Below are 16,870 nucleotides of genomic sequence, written 5' to 3'. Positions count from 1 at the left end.
GCTATTTGTCTTTCTCATGCAGAATGGAAGCTGCCTGAGGCTAGGTGCCTGATCTATTTTGTTCTCTGATATATCCCCAGTGCCTAGAACAGTACCTAGTATATAGTAGGTATGCAGTAATATTTTTGAACAAACGTATGGGTGAATATATGGAGAATTCCACAGAATTCTAGCTATGTAACCAAGGGCAAGTTAATAAACCTTCTGAGTTTCCTGAAATGGGGATAATATTACCCATAAAGCCAGCTTTTAATAAAGATTAATCTGGTGAGCTAATGAATGTGCCTGCTTTATTTTTATTTTTTTTAATATTTTATTTTTAAGTAATCTCTGTGCCCAACATGGGGCTCAAACTCACAATCCCGAGATCATGAGTCACGTGTTCCACCCACTGAGCCAGCCAGGTGCCCCAAATGTTCCTGCTTTAAATTTTCAGCATGTTATTTAATTTCTTTGTGCCTCAGTTTCCCTTTCTTTAACACAGAAATAATAAAGGCCTATTCTGGTATTTTTAAAATATTTATTTATTTAATTAATTTTGAGAGGGAGAGACAGAGTACAATTTCGGGAGGGGTATAAAGAGAAGGAGAGAGAGAGAGAGAGAGAGAGAGAGAGAGAGAATCCCAAGCAGGCTCCACTCTGTCAGTGCACAGAACCCGACGCAAGGCCCAATCCCATAAACTGTGAGATCATGACCTGAGCAGAAATCAAGTCAGAGGCTCAGCTGGCTGAGTCACCCAGGTGTCCCGCATTCTGTTATTTAAAAAGTGTACATATTCAGGGCACCTGGGTGACTCAGTTGGTTAAGTGTCCCACTCTTGATCTTAGCTCAGGTCTTGAACTCAGCTCAGGTCTTGATCTCAGGGTGATGAATTCAAACTGTGTGTTGGGATCTGTATTGGGTGTGAAGCCTACTTAAAAAAAAATTAAAACATGTACATATTTGACTTTTGTTCCTCATTCTTGATACAGAGCCCCTAAAGCCCTTGGAATTTCCTGAGTGACAGGAGTGCCCTTTGTCATTCATAATAAGCCCCTTTAAAGTACACCTGAGTTTATGCTAACAAGGTGACTCAGGGTGGACCTTATATAGTTCAGGATGTGCACTGGTTCCAAAAAGATCACGTCTGTGATTAGAGGTTTGGAACCCCCACCCTGGCTCCCCAGGGAGGTGAGAGGGGCTGGGTTATAAATAATCATGAACAGTGAGATTCAGAGAGCTTCTGGGTTGAACACAAGGAAGTTCTGGGGGGTGGCACATCCATAAAATGTATAGAAGCTCCTTGAACACCCACACCCCAACATCTTGCTGTATGCATCTCTCCAATTGGCTATTTCTCTCCCTCCTACCCCAAAAATTTGGCTATTTCTAAGTTGTATCCTTTTATTTTTAAGTTTATAACTTTATTTTGAGAGAGCAGGGGGAGGGGCAGAGGGAGAGGGAGAGAGAGAGAATCCCAAGCAGGCTCCACACCACCAGCTAAGAGCTTCGTGCAGGGCTCAGATTCACAAACTGCAAAATCATGACCTAAGTCAAAAGCGAGAGTTGGATGCTTAACCAACTGAGCCACCCAGGTGCCCCCCTGAGTTGTATCCTTTACAATAAATGAGTAAAGGAAAGTAAAGTGTTTTCCTGAGTTCTGTGAGTCATTCCAACAAATTGACAAGCCCGAGGAGGAAGATGAGGGAACCCTCAATGTTTCAGCTGGCCAGTCGGAAGTACACGTGGCCCCAGGGACATGCAACTGGCATCTGATGTGGGACTGTCCTGTGAGACTGAGCTGTAACCTATAGTGTCTGTGCTAACTCCAGGAGCCAGTGTCAGAATTGAATTGAATAGTTTGAGTACCAGTTGGTGATTGAGAAAGGGGGACTTGGTTGCTGTTGGTGTTAGAAAACACCACACATTTGGTGTCAGAAGTGCTGTCTGGAGAAAACCTCACTCCCATCCCATAAGGTTGTGGTGAGAGGAATAAATGAGTTAGGAGACGTCAAGCCCTTGGAGCAGTGCCCGGTATAGGGGAAGGTCTCAACGGAGGTTTCCTGTACCATATGTTACCTGTAAGACCCCGGGGACAGGGGAAAAAGAAAGGGGAGTGGTAAGCAAGTCAGTAAGTTGAGGATTCACTGAGGGCTCACTGTTTGCTCAGCTGTGTTCTGAGCTCCCCATGGAGGCCTGAAGTGGAGATGTGGCTTTCAGACACATTCTTGTTCTTGGGAAGTGTGTGCTAGTTGGTGCCCACCACGTACACACACACACACACACACACACACACACACACACACACACTTTACCAAGACATGTGGAAGGGTCTCTTGGGATGAAGTCAAGAAGTCTTCCTGGAAGAGGAGGGGCTTGGCCCTGACCACCAAGGGCAGATAAATGTCGGGCGTATAGGGGGCAGGGCAGAGGAAAGATGAGGACAGGGAAGGAGCTGCTGGCCTGGGCATCTGAGGTGCCTTTGGAGAGCAAAGTTTCAGGGTAGAGTGTGCTGGCAAAACTAGGCTGGGCAGAGGGCAGATAGGACGAGAGGGGCAGGTATTGAGGGGTGACTCTATGCCTGATGTCCCCCCAGGAGCTCTGGCCGGGCCCAGCCACCGCAGCCCTCTCTCTGGCAGAGCCTGGCTTTCCAGCCTCCTGACTGAGTGTCGCTGGAGGGAGGGCCCCCGCTGCCCCAGGCCATCTGCTGTGTTGTTTGGGGCTCTGCCGGACAACAGGTCCAGGTGGAGACGGCCTGGGCCTGCAGGACAGCAGTCGGTCCTGACTGAATTGCAGTGGGGGTGCCAAGGGAAGCACGGCAGCAGGCACAGCAGGGACCCCTGCATATCCCACCACAGTCTTCTCCAGGAAGCGCACCCTTCCAGACTGTCTGCCTGCTCACTCTCTCCTTCCTCGCCTCTACCCTGTGTAAGTCCTGTTTTGGTCATGTCTGTAATACATCTATCCATGAGCTCCCTCATATATGAGGCTAAGCTACCAGAGCTGTTGCTTGACTAAGGGTCTCGAGTCATTCTTTATAAGCCCCAGGATGGTTGCCAGTTTACGGGTGGCATAAAGATGCCAGACTGCTTGTCCAATCCTAGCTCTGGAGCGTATTCTTTGTATGACCTTGGGCATAGCCTCTCCTCCTCTGTAAAATGGGATAATACAGGCAGCTACATCATCAGGTTGTTGGGAGGCATTGGTGAGTTACCGCAGGCAGAGCACTTAGAGCCCTGCCTCCGCACCGTGAGTACTAGGTATTATTAGTATTATTGTTATCATTATGTGTCTCTGTTACCAGCTTGAAATGCCTCCATTCGCGCAGAGGGGGTGCTCACTTTACAAAAGCTTTTCCTTTGGGTTAAGCTTATTATTGTTAAAATGCGAAGGCATTCCTGAGTAAAGGGGGTGTTCAGACTCCTTCTCTCCAGCAAGAGCTTCTGAGGCACAGTGGGATGCAGGGCATGTACGGAGGATGGGGAGAAGCCCAGGAGGGGGAATTGAGAAGTCCCCTATCCAATTTTGGATCATTTCTTCTCTTCCCTGGAACCTTTGCTCCCAGCAAGCCAACCCCTCACCGTCCTTTCCTGCAGGATCCCTCACGCACCAACAGCCCTGAGTAACTCCCTGCATCCTGGATGCCCCTCCTTCCTATTTCTCTGGCCTTTTCCCATGTTCCATCCAAAGTGCCTGACGTATCTGGAAGGCCCCCTGTTGGCATATGCCAGCTCTCTCTTGTCAGCGCTATATTCATTGCTCTGGTTTGCCTATAACTCCAAGCCTTTCCCTAATGCGTGTCTGAACTCCTCAAAAGCTGGGTCTCCCTGCAGCAGCCCATAGGCCTCACACCCCACGAAGTTCCCAGGCTGTAGGGCAGGGGTGGAGTGGCCTGGCCCTGCACTCTTACCTGGGTCTCGGAGAGGTTCAGCTGGCGGGCCAGCTCGGTGCGCTCTCGGCCCACCACATACTGGCAGCGCTGAAACTCCATTTCCAGGCGGTACAGCTGCTCAGCCGTGAAGGATGTGCGGGTCCGCTTGGGCCGGTCCAGGTCCAAACCCTTAGGCAGGACAATCTCCCGGATGGTCCCTTTGGCATCTGCAGGGGCCATGACAAGAGGCAGGTTAGTTCACCAATTAAGGATATAGGCCACCAACAGTCATATTAACAGGAGGCAGTGTGATCTAACAGGGAGCTCGTTGAGCCGGGGCCCGGCTCTGTGACCTCTGACAAGTTGCTTACCCTCTCGGGACCTAGCTTCTTTAATCATCCAACGCAGTATATCATGTCTATTGGGTATATGTGTGTGAATGGGCCTTGTTACAAATTTCAAGTCTACCACGTAGCGTGGGCAGAAAGAATTCACTCTGACCCAGCCAGGATTCTGTTTCCTCAGTAGAATAAAAGAATAAATGGAAACAGATATACTAAGTCCTCAAGTGTAGAGGAAAGGACGGGCTAGCATTGGGTATGACCAGGCAGGTAAGACTTACTGGAGGAGATGTCCTGAGCCAGGTCCTGTGCTGGGTGTGTATGCATGCATGAGCACCTGAGTCCCCAGACCCTCCTGGGTTCCATGAAGAGGCTAGCTGGTAAGGGGCGGAGGGCAGCCTGGGAAGCTGGGGTCCCCAGGAAGGAGTCCAAGGACCATTGCCACTACATCAAGCTGCTGGGGTGCCTTCTACGGAGGAGATTTCTGCCACTCCCCACGTACGTCGTCCTGAACAATAGGCCACCCCCCTGGATCCTAAACCAATGCCATCCATGCACAGAGTCTCCAAAATTTTGGAGGCTACTTAAGAGACATTGAAAACCTTGCAGCCTACGTTCACCAGATACTTCCACTTAAAGAACTGAGAAATAGCAACAAAGTGTTCAGCAAAAGTAAAATATGATTTGGGGGAGGGTGGGCTGTATATATACATCAGCGTTAGCAATAGGGGCAGAGATGGTAACATGTTTGAACCACACACTCGGATAGCTGGAAATCTAGTTATTAGTTATTTGTGTCAAAAATTGGCACATGGAAATATGCAGTCTCGTATTCTGTAGGACTTAGCAAACCATTCCCAGCATATGACACTGCTGACAATGAAGCTGAACTAACAGTAGTTTACCATTAGGGAGAAAGATGAGTGTCGGCAGAAAACCCACCAGCTCAAGGCAGCCCTGATCAACCAACGCAGGCACTGCTGATCAAGCACAGGTGACAGAGCAACCCTCCACGGTTGGGGGAGTTTTAACCCTCCCCCGGGGGTCACACATTCTGCTGTGTGGCCAGAAGCGAGTGGCCTGGCTGCTCGTGTTTCAGTCATAAGGAAAGCTGACACCTGGGCCGTGTTTGCTGGAGGCCAGGCACGGTTTTGAGGACTTGAAACTTCCCAATGTTCTCAGTGAAGCTGGAACTATTATTAGTCCCATTTTACAGGTAGGGAAATGGAGGAACACATTTTAAATAACCTCCCTGAGGTCACACTGACAGTGTTCCATAAGCTCTAGAAACAACCTTATTTTCCTTTACGAATACCCTCTTTTAGCAATGTTTAATGATTCAATGGATAGGTTATAATGAAGAGACCTTTGGTCATGGGTAAAAAAAAATGGAATCTTCTGGATGGGTTCATCAAGTGCCCTGGAAGACATAGGAAAGGACCTGCATTTGGAATGTTGCTGTCTGCCAGGAGGCTCCTGTGAGCCTCACCACTATAGATTCTACTTTTAGAATCCCTGCTTTAGAGAATGAGTCTAACATCTCTCCCTCCAAATCCTCCACCATATGATTTATGAGAGTGGTTCTTCCTGGCTCCTGCCCCGGCCAGCTAACATTTACTCCTCCACGGTGTGTGTTAGCTCCTCCTGGCTTGCAAGTCCTGCCCCTGATCTCAGAGGTTCTCAAGAACCTTTGTGCTCAGTCAACCATGGGAAGAAGATGTGTCTGGGTCAGGGGATGCGGTCACTCTCAGAGGTGGCCCTCCCCCCCCACACTGGGCAGAGCACATCAGATGGACATGGGCCCAGCTCTTGGAGTGGAGGTGGAAACCCCACAGGCCTTTTGGGACAACTCAAGCTCTCCCTCTCCGGTACTTTCTACATTCTGAAAAGGTGGGGTAATATTTGCGGCCCCATCAACTGGGTCCCCTTTGCTCAGATCCTATTATTTCCAACTGTGGGACCAGTCTCAGAACTTCCCTCACAAAACCCAAATGACTCCATATCCAAAGGCACTGATTTTATTAGAAGTGTTTTGGGGGGGTGTGGACTGGAGGAGGGGTGGTGGGTGTTGTATGTGGTGCTGGAAGCTTTACATCCTCTTCCCAGAGAGCCTCCTGGAGCCCACCTAGAGCTCTAAGCCTGTGTTCCAGACCACTGAGGTCAAATCATAGATGTCCCTCGCCCTTTCTTCTTTGTGGAAGAGCTAACACAAGCATTCCTGCCTCAGGGAACAGCCAAGGTTAGCTCTTCCTCTCAGGGTCAAGGAAGGCAGGAATCATATAAGAAAGGCAACTTGCCCGCCAGATATCAAAACGTGCCATAAAAATGAGCATATGAAAAGATATTCAACATCACCAGCCATTAGGGAAAGATGAATTAAAACCACAAGAGACACATATTAGGATAGCTAAAAGAAATAATACTGAGTGTCAAAAGCTAATGAGGATACAGAGAAAGTAGATCTTTCTACACTGCTGGTGGGAATGTAAATGGTGCAGTCACTCTGGAAAACGACCTGGCAGTTTCTCAAAGACTTAAACATACACTTACCATAAAACCCAGTGACCACGCTCGTGGGCATTTATCCAAGAGAAACAAAATCTTAGGTTCACATCAAAACCTATACATGAATGCTCATAGCTGCTTTATTTATTTATAATAGTCCCTAAATGGAAACAAGCCAAATGTTCAATAGGTGAATGGTTAAGCAAACTGGGGTACAGTTATACTATGGGATATGACTCAGCAATAAAAAGGAATGACTATTGACAGACGTGACAATTTGGGTGAATCTCCAGGGAATTCTACTGAGTGGAGAAAACCAAAGTCAGTTCTCAAGATTATGTACTGCATGGGTCCATTTATAGAACACTATCACAATGACAAAGTTATAGAGGGAGAGAGCAGATCCATGGTTGCCAGAGGTTAGGTAAGGGAGGGTGTGACTGTCAAGGGGTAGCCTGAGGAACTTCCTTGATGGTGACAGAACAGTCCTGTATTTTGATCGTGGTAGTGGTCATATAGGTCTATAAATGTGGCTTCATATAAAAGTTTCATAGAACTATATATGAAGACAAAAAATGAGTGCATGGAAAAATGGGTGAAATTCGAGGAAGGTCTGTAGTCTAGTCAATTATATTGTACCAATGTCAATTTCCTGATTTTGACAATGTTTTATAAATACGTAAGTTGCCACCTTCGAGAGAAGGTGATGGGTACACAGGACCTCTCTGCCAAACCTCTCTGTACTATTTTTACAACTTCTTGTGAGTCTAAAATGATTTCAAAATAAGACATCAACAACAACAGAACATACCATGAAGCTACAATGAGGTTTTGTCACAGAGATGGACAAATCCATTGGTGGAAAAAGTAACAACAGCATTTCCCTAAAGTGCCTCTGCATTCCACTTGTGGTCTGTAAGATGATTTTAAATGCTACATAAACATTTGTTACTTCAAAAGTTATGCACTTATTTTAATGTTTACTAGAAAAAAATTTAAACCTATGATTTTATGTGCTTAGGATGATGCAGAAGTAGGTATTTAATTTTAAAATGTATTACGCTTGGGGTACCTGGGTGGCTCAGTCGATTAGGCGTCCAACTTTGGCTCAGGTCATGATCTCGTGGTTTGTGAGTTTGACCCCTGTGTCAGGCTCTGTGCTGACAGCTCAGAGCCTGGAGCCTACTTCAGATTCTGTGTCTTCCTCTGTCTCTCTCTGCCCCTCTCCTGTTTGAACTATGTCTCTCTCTCTCTCTCTCTCTCAAGAATAGATAAACATTAAAAATTTTCTTAAATGTATTATGCTAAAATATTAAGTAAATAAATGGAACATAACAGAAATGGTGAATATTCAAGTGATTGAAATGTGGGAAACAATGGAATCAAGAGTGCACAATTAGACCCACTATATGTATTGATAGGATTTATGATAACAGGAACATTCTAAATGGAGAAAGATCAGCGTAGTCAATAAATGGAGTTACGTAGATTGGTAACCATAAATTACCTATTTGTAATAAAATTAAGTTAAATTCCTGTCTTTCATCATAAATGACAAGTTTCAAATGGATTAGAGGGAAAATCATAGGCCATAAAATGATAAAAGCACTAAAAGAAAATACAGGATGAGGGGCACCTGGGTGGCTCAATCAGTTAAGCATCTGACTTTGGCTCAGGTCATGAACTCAGAGTTCATGAGTTCAAGCCCCGCATTGGGCTCTGTGCTGACAGCTCAGAGCCTGGAGCCTGCTTCGGATTCTGTGTCTCCCCCTCTCTCTGCCCCTCCCCTGCTCATGCTCTGTCTCTCTCTGTCTCAAAAATAAATAAAAACTTTAAAAAATTAAAAAAAAAGAAAACATAGGATGATATTTTTATAATCCTAAGCTTGGGAAGAACAAGATATAAAACTGGAGCCATAAAGACAAAGGATATATGGAGACATATAGACAAAGGATATAACCAACTATATTAAAGCTAAACCCTTTTGTATGACAAAAGTACCAAAGCCAAAGTAAAATGAAACAAACTTGAAGGAAAAACTTTAAAAAGATAAAGAAATGACAAATAATGCAACTATAAATAAATGATTTTTTAAAAGGGAAATAGTCCAGGAGGAAAAATGGTCAAATAATTTATGTGGGCCATTCCCAGAAAAAGATGCCAAATGACCAGTAAACACATGAAAAATGAGTACAGCTTCACAGAAATCAGGATGATGTAAACTCACACAACAATGGAAAATCATTTCTTTCCTGCAGGATTGGAAAGACATTAATAAATGATTAATAGATCAATGGTGAGCTGTAGGGGATTCCACACTCCCATTCAATGTTGGTAGGGCCGTAAATTGTCACCACCTTTTAAGGTTGCATTTGTCAACCTTAAATGCATGTAACTTTTATCCTAACAATTTTATTCTAGTAAGTATTTATCCAGACAAAGCATGGGCTCATCTGCTCCAAGGTATATTCAAAGATGTTTGCTGCAGCAGTGTTCAAGATGCTGAAAATCTGAAAGCAACCTCACGGTTCCCCACAAGGGAAACGGCTGAACAAATTACACTAATGCATATACTACAAAATACTGTGTAGCAATTTAAAAGAATGACAAAATATCGATACGAACTGACATGAAGAGAAAGAAAGTTATAGGATAAAATATGTAGTAATATCTCATTTATGTAAATAAACAACTAGGCATATTCAACCACTCAACATATATTTGATGAGCACTTACTATACACCAAATACTTTTCCAGGGTCTGGGGGGTATAGAAATGAGCAAAATAAACAAGGTCCTTGCTTCCATAGACCTTCTATTGCAGAGAGAGGAAGATAATAAATTAAAAAAATGAATATGTAATGTAATGAGAAATGCTGGGAAGACAATAAAACAAGATAAGAGGATATTACTGATCCTCTCCAAATAACCGAAACCCAATAACCATTGTGTGTGTGTTTGCTATTTTAGCTATGACAGCCAGAGAAGGCTACTCATCAAAGTTAAGATAGTGGATAAATCATGAATGCTGTTCACCAGTGTTCCCAACTCCTTCCAGGCACATGGTAGGGTTGCACTAATTTTCTGCCCTTTGAAATTAGATATGACCACATGACTTACTTCAGCCAAAATGAAAAGATGAAGTCACCTTCAGATGAACACTTTAAAAGCTGGTTCATAATTTGCCACACCCTCTTCCCCCTACTGTGATGGTCCTGGAATCAAGAGTCAAGATGAAGCATCATCAGCCTGAATTTCTGAGTATGAAGATGAGCCTATGCCCACTCGTGATAGACTTATCATGTGAGTGAGAAACACACCTGTGTTTTGTTAAAACTCTAAGATTTGGGGTTGTCTCTGCAGCAAAACCTAGCCCATCCTTACTGACACAGCCCCCTTTCCTGAATTGTTCCTTTTCTGGGTGGAGTTTGGGGGAAGCACCAGGAAGGAAGGACAGATTTAATTCCAGGGCCTTTTTGTGGGTAGGGTGAAAATGCAGGAGTCTAAAGGGAATGACTCCTGAGTCTTGCTGCCTTTCTGGTCTCCTCAAGGAGGAGTGAGCCCTAGGGGGACAGGAAAGGGTGATTCTGTCCAACCAGCCTTTGCCTTGGGAGGGGTGGTGATCTCTGATAATGGCTAGCTAATGCCCCTGACCTCTAGGATGAACTATTACCCCTTTCTGGTACTCCTCCCAGTAGCTTCCCATGAAACCCTAACTGATTTCATCTCCCAGCACCAGACTAGTTCCTTTGCACGGCAAACTGCTCATGTGCTTATTTTTACATGTGACAAAGTCCTTCCTTCCTTGATCCACGATGTGATTATTATAAAAATTCCTTATGGAAAATTCATCCTCAAGTTGAATAGGAAAATTGAAAACGGAAGACCAGTTAGGGAAAGAATGTTAAAGAATGAGGAGAAAATACTTGCATTACCATACAGCAAAATATATTACAAATCTATGGCAATGAAAATGGTACGATGCTGGCATGAGAGTTTGGAAGTAAATTCATGCATATATGAGGACATTTCAGTTAGTGGGAGGAAAGATAGGATTATTAAAGACCTGGCTTTTGGACAATTAGCTCGTTATTTGAAATAATTCATCTCACACTGCATGTAAAAATAAACACAATATAGAAGAAAATTTTTAATATAAAAATAAGCTCTAAAAATTAAAGAAATACATAAACAATTTTTAAAATATTTATTTATTTTGGAGAGAGAGAGAGAGAGTGAGCAGGGGAGGGGCAGAGAGGGAGGGAGACACAGAATCCGAAGCAGGCTCCAGGCTCCAAGCTGTCAGCCAGCACAGAGCCCAACGCAGGGCTTGAACTCTCGGACAACGAGATCATGACCTGAGCTGAAGTTGGACACTTAACTGACTGAGTCACCCAGGCGCACCACATAGACAAATTTTTAAAAAATAAATGATAGATTTGAGCACCTAGAAATAAAAGCTTCTGCAGGATGAGAGACAGTTAAAAGACAAAGGACAGATTAGGAGAAAATATTTATACTACATGCATAGCAGAGCCTTAATGTCTAAATACACAGCCTCTATAGACCAAGGAGTAAAGTCGAGCAACCCAGTGGGAAACTGAGCAAATTATATGAATGGGTTATTCAGAGAGGAAGAAATGTAAGTGTCTAATAACTATGAAAAGGTACTCAAGCTTAGAGAGAATCAGAGAAAATGAAAAGTTAGAACAGCAAATGACAGCTGGTTTTTTCTTTTTTCCAGATGCCGTATTTTACCTATCAGACTAGAGAAAATGTGCTGGCAAAGCTGGGGGAAATAAAGGTTCTCTCAAGCTCTGTTGTTGAGAATATTTTTAGAGGGCAATTTCACAATGCCTAGCTAAATCAAAAATGGCATAGTTCTGTTGTCCTAGAAATTTTATAAAGGTTTTGACTCCAGAGAAATATTGATATACTTGATAAAGACAGATTTACTGTTTGTGGAATAGTTTGTAAGAGAAAAATAAAAGAAAAAGTTGAATGTTTATCAATGGAACAGTATTAGTGATGCCTTTGGTTTTTATGTAGACATTAACAAGAATGAGGTACATCCCCATATACTGACTTGATGGATGTCCATTACATACTGCTATATAAAAACGGCAAGTATGTATAAACCTATTTTTATAAAGAACAACGAGTAAAACAACACTGTGTGTGTGTGTGAACTTGTGCTTGTGTAGGATCAAGTCTTCAGGATGAACACCTCTCTTCTCTTCACTGTTTAGAAGTGAAAGCTGGTCAGGGAGGAAAGATTTCTTCTATCTTACCTTGTGTACATTTTTATTGTTTGGTTTGTCACAAAGACTATGTAGCAAAATGCAGTTTTATCTTTGGTAGAAGACCTTTCTAACAGAGAACTACAATCCCCAAAAGGAATGACCGTTAGATGTGATTACAATTTAAATTTGAGTTCAGTAAAAAAAAAAAAAAAACCTCACAACAAAGTTTAAAAAAAGAAAAAGAGGGCTGCCTGGGTGGCTCAGTTGATTGAACAACTGACTTCGGCTCAGGTCATGGTTTCATGATTCATGAGTTCGAGCCCTCCATCGGGCTCTGTGCTGACAGCTTGGAGCCTGGAGCCTGCTTCAGATTCTGTCTGTCTGTCTGTCTGTCTCTCTCTCTGCTTCCCACTCTCACTCTGTCTGTTTCTCTCTCTCCAAAATAATAAATAAACATTAAAAAATATTAAACAAAAAATATTAAAAAAAGAAAAAGACTTGGGCATGTTTACAGCACATATAACATAAGGGAATACTTCCTTAGTATAAAGTAGCATTCACAACTATAAGAAAACAATAAACCAATAGAGAAATAACCAAGCACATGAATAAAAAAATTCACAGAACAGGAAATTAAGATGAAGAATAAGTACATGAATATATATGCGTAACCTTACTAGTGATTAAAAATGTCAATAAAAATGTTTTTCACTTGACAAGATCTCACTCTAAAAGATTCAGTATATCCTGGTTGGGAGGGTGAGGTGAAATGACACATTTATACACAATTGCTGGGAGTATAAATTTTGGGCATGGAATTCAGAAATATCTGTCATAACTTTAACATATGTGTGAAATAATGCCTATTATTTTAAACATTTTATTATGAGAAATTTCAAACATACACAAAATTAGAGAAAGTAGTATAATGAGCCCTGACATACCTATCCCCCAACTTCAACAATTATAAATTCATGAATAATCCTGTGTCTTCTCTATCCTCATAATTTTAAGCAAATCTCAGACATCATATCATTTCATCCAGAAATATTTTTATATGTGTCTCTGAAAAAAAAAAACTTCCTTTGCAAAATAACAACAATACTGTCTCAACCAAAGACATTATCAATCATTCCTTAATATAAAAAAGTCCCACTTGGTTACACATTTTTCAGATTGTCTCATAAATGAGACTTTAAAAAACCATCTGTCCAAATTAGGATCCAAAGATGTTCACTGAGACATTGCTTGTAATAGCGAAAAAGTAGAACCAACTTAAATACCCATCAATAGAGGACTGGTTAAATTAATGATATCTGCAGAATGGAATACCATGTAGCTGTTAAAAGAATGAGACAGTTTTAGACAGCAAGCAAGATTTCTACAAATGTTTATTAAATGGAAAAAAATTTGCAAAAAATTTCCCACTTTTGCAACATATTACAAAAAGAAAATATTTATCTTTTTCAATTACTAATGAGTGTTTGGTTGGTTCCATCTTGGGAGTGTACATGCTTTATGCAGGAAAAAATGAAGACCTTTCCGTTTATACATGATATGGCAAAACAAACATGGTTGGATTTATAATTAGAAAGTTATTTTACACTTTAGAAAACAAAAGACACCAGAAACAAATTAGAAGCAAATTATGAACTTTAAAAAACTGCAACACATATTGAAAGCAATGAGCTACTATCCTTAATGCTGAGTTTCTACAAATCAGTAAGGAAAGGAATATTTGAAAATTAAAAGTGGTCAAAGGAAATGAGTTGTTAGGTAACACCAGAAGAAATACCCTGGCCGGCAAATATGAGAAGATCATCAACTTCACTAATAATCAATGAAATAAAAATTAGAATGTCAATGAGGTACTACTTATCACCTATATGACTGGCAAAGGTAGAAAAGATATCTATGCCCAATATGGGCAGAGGAAAAAGATGGTATAAACTGCAAACTTTCCCCCGCAAAGAGCAACTTGACAGTATCTTTCAAGATATAAAGCCTAAACTGTGATGGCAAGATTTGGGGCTACAAGCACTTTCAGGCATTGCTGCTGGGACTGGGGAGAGGGGTGGGGGAGCAGAGGTGGGTAGATAAGGCACGGGTGGTGTATCATCTATGGAGGGAATTTGGCATTATCTTCTAAATTACAAACTAACATACTCTTCCACCTTTTAGGAACTTCTCTGACATATACCTACACCCGTGGAAATGACCAAGGAACAAGTTTATTGCAGAATTGTATATAATAGCAACATATAAGAAAAAAGCTAACTGTCCCACCAATAGGACATGGGTTATCCAACATGCATTATGGCCCCACCCAGTCCATATAAATGGAATACTATACATCTGTGAAAAAAGGGACAAGACGTTCTTTACATCCCCAAATGTACTGGTAAGTGAAAATAGCAAGGTGCAGAAAAATATAGGGAGGTGTCATATATGAGTAAAAAATAAATAAATAAAAGCAAGAAAACAACAGAGCAGCCCTGACTTGCATAAGCGTGAATGTCTTTTGGAAGGACAAACCAGAAAGTAAAAAATGGCTGCCTCAGAGCCAGGTGGGAACTGGAAGAGAGAGGGCAGGGATGGGAGGGATTTTTCACGGTGTACTTAACAACATCCTGTGATGTCGGACTCACAGGAGCTAATTACCATTTTCAAATTAAGCAAAACACGTTTTTAAAAACTGTAGTGTGGGTAAACCTTTTGAAGCAGCAATTCCACTGCTGGGAATCTATTTCACGGAAATACTCAAGTGCGCAAAGACCTGTGCCTTGGAAGTTTATTCCACAGTGTTTATATTAGGGAAAACCAACTGGACCCTCCCTGCAGAGGTGGGGAGAATTCGGCTTTCCCCAACCAAAGGGATACTTTCCGTTCGGTCACGGTCACGGAGCAGCGCGAAATGGTTGACCCGAAAAGATGACCCCTGCGGATTAAATTTTGTTTAAAGGTAAGTTGCAAAACGGCTTATGTAATACGATTCCACTTTTGCTAATGTTTACATATGAGAGTGGGAAAATCTGGAAGGGCCCACCTGAAACTGAGAATGGTGGCTATTTGGGGGAGCCTTCTACCGCTTCGGGTTCAGTTTTGTTTTGTTTTATGTTGAGCACGCATAACTTTTTGAAATCCAATCCTCTAGCTACGTATCTACTTTATAAGTGTGGCCCTGCACGCCCAGCCCTGGCTTCCCCGCAGCTCCACGAGTCGACTGGTCCCCGCGAGGGTGGGTGGCTGGGCAGCGGCCGCGGGAGCAAACCACCAAACAAACCCAGGCTTTAGTCACCCAGTGATTTCAAGCTCCAGCGGATAACTGGAGGCCTGTGAATTGAGCGGGGAGGAGGGGCGCAGATTTATCCAGCTATTTCTTTCTCGCCCCCTGGCTGGCTTTGCTGGTGGAACCACACACTAAGCAGCCGCAGACAGGCGGGAGCCTCACTACCCTCCGCTCGCCGCCCTGCTCCTGGAGCGACGTCCTGCTCCAGTCCCAGCTGGAGGCCCTGCCGACCCAGCTACCAGTAAAAGAACCGTATTTGAGGTTTTCCACGTCCAGTAAAAGAACCATATTTGAGGTTTTATATTTCGGGGGTTCCCAAAGTTGAGGACTGCACAAAATGCCAAAAATGTGGCATGGTCAAATTTATATTGTAACAGTTGTAAGGAACAACATTGTAACGTCAAAAAATGAGGATGTCCTCTCGGACGAACGTCGTCCCCGGGGGAAAGGGCGTTGCGGTCTTTTACCTAATGAGATGAGAGATGTTGACAGTTTTGTCTCCTTTCACTCATTCGACAAATATTTAGTGAGTGTATACTGTGCCAAGAACATATCTGTGGAGATCATGGATTTGGCTGGGCGCGGTGACAGCCTCTTCTGTGGTGCGGGGGCGGCATCAAGGGAACCCGGCCTCGGACACCTGCCCCCTTCGAACTTAGCGCAGGCATCCCTTCCCCAGCCACTTCCGCGGGCCGCCCCGGGGGGGGGGGGGGGGGGGGAGGGGGGTTGGTCAGAAAGCCCGCACCCCGCAGTGTTCAGAGAGAGACAGGATCTCGGTTGGGAAGCTGGGAGCCAGCAGCCCCTGCCGGGTCGGTCTGGCACATAGTAGGTATTCATTAATGTTTGTGGAAAGAATCAACGTGTGACGGGCAAGACCGCGGGTGAACATGGTGACAGAGAGAGATGGTTGAGAGGCCTTTGCGGGGGCCCCAACTAGGACCTTGCAACCGACTCCCCACTTCCTGCGCTCGCCACCCGGGCTTTCCCAGGTCCGCCCACTCCTCTGCTTTGGGGACAAGATCCGGGCCTGGCGCCGAGACTTCTTTCCGCAGTATTCAGTGCCACCCTGGCACCTTCAGATCCTCCAACCTCCCTCCTGGATGCGGTGGGGGACGAACGAGGCGCCTAGACTACCCAGCTCGCAGGGATTCCTGGACAGGCCCGCTCAGCCTCGGTGTCCTCTATCAGTTTCTCAAACTGGGGTAGGGAACTCGGCGGGATACACTGCCGGTAACCCGCTACCGGCTTTACGAAGCGTAAGGCCAATCTTTATTTTATATTAAGCAAACAGGAAATAGAAACAAAATTAATATGATTCGTATTCCCACCCCACCCCACCCCCAATACAAATCGGAGAGATATAGGGAGGGAGTTCAGGGCTACTCTGACCCCAGGCTCAGTCAGGGGTAATTGAGGAAATGGTATAGAGCCAACAGGACCCATAGATGCTCTCTCCCTACAGGTGGTGCACCGTGGGCCAATGCCCCAAACGACATCCAAACGACCTATATAAGCCCAAGGACACACGCTTCCGTGGTCCCCTTCCTCCTTGCCAGTGCATGTACTCACTCATTGCCCCAGCTTCGGGGAAAATCAGCCTCCTTGCCCAGCAGGGTCAAAGCGGGTGAAGGTGGAGGGGGG

General features: G+C 43.9%; 1 protein-coding gene across 1 annotated transcript in view; it reads right to left on the bottom strand.

The window, feature by feature from the left end:
- The window catches only part of VAX2 (ventral anterior homeobox 2), a 28,566-nt gene that overhangs the window by 6,310 nt on the left and 5,386 nt on the right, over positions 1–16,870 (bottom strand). Inside the window, exon 2 of the mRNA XM_027072246.2 lies at positions 3,891–4,078. Coding sequence (XP_026928047.1) covers positions 3,891–4,078 — 188 coding nt within the window. The remainder of the gene's footprint in view (positions 1–3,890; positions 4,079–16,870) is intronic.

The sequence above is a fragment of the Acinonyx jubatus genome, chromosome A3, assembly GCF_027475565.1.
Source record: "Acinonyx jubatus isolate Ajub_Pintada_27869175 chromosome A3, VMU_Ajub_asm_v1.0, whole genome shotgun sequence".
Taxonomy (NCBI): domain Eukaryota; kingdom Metazoa; phylum Chordata; class Mammalia; order Carnivora; family Felidae; genus Acinonyx; species Acinonyx jubatus.
Note: the sequence above shows the minus strand (reverse complement) of the source record. Positions and strands in the feature narration are given on the sequence as shown.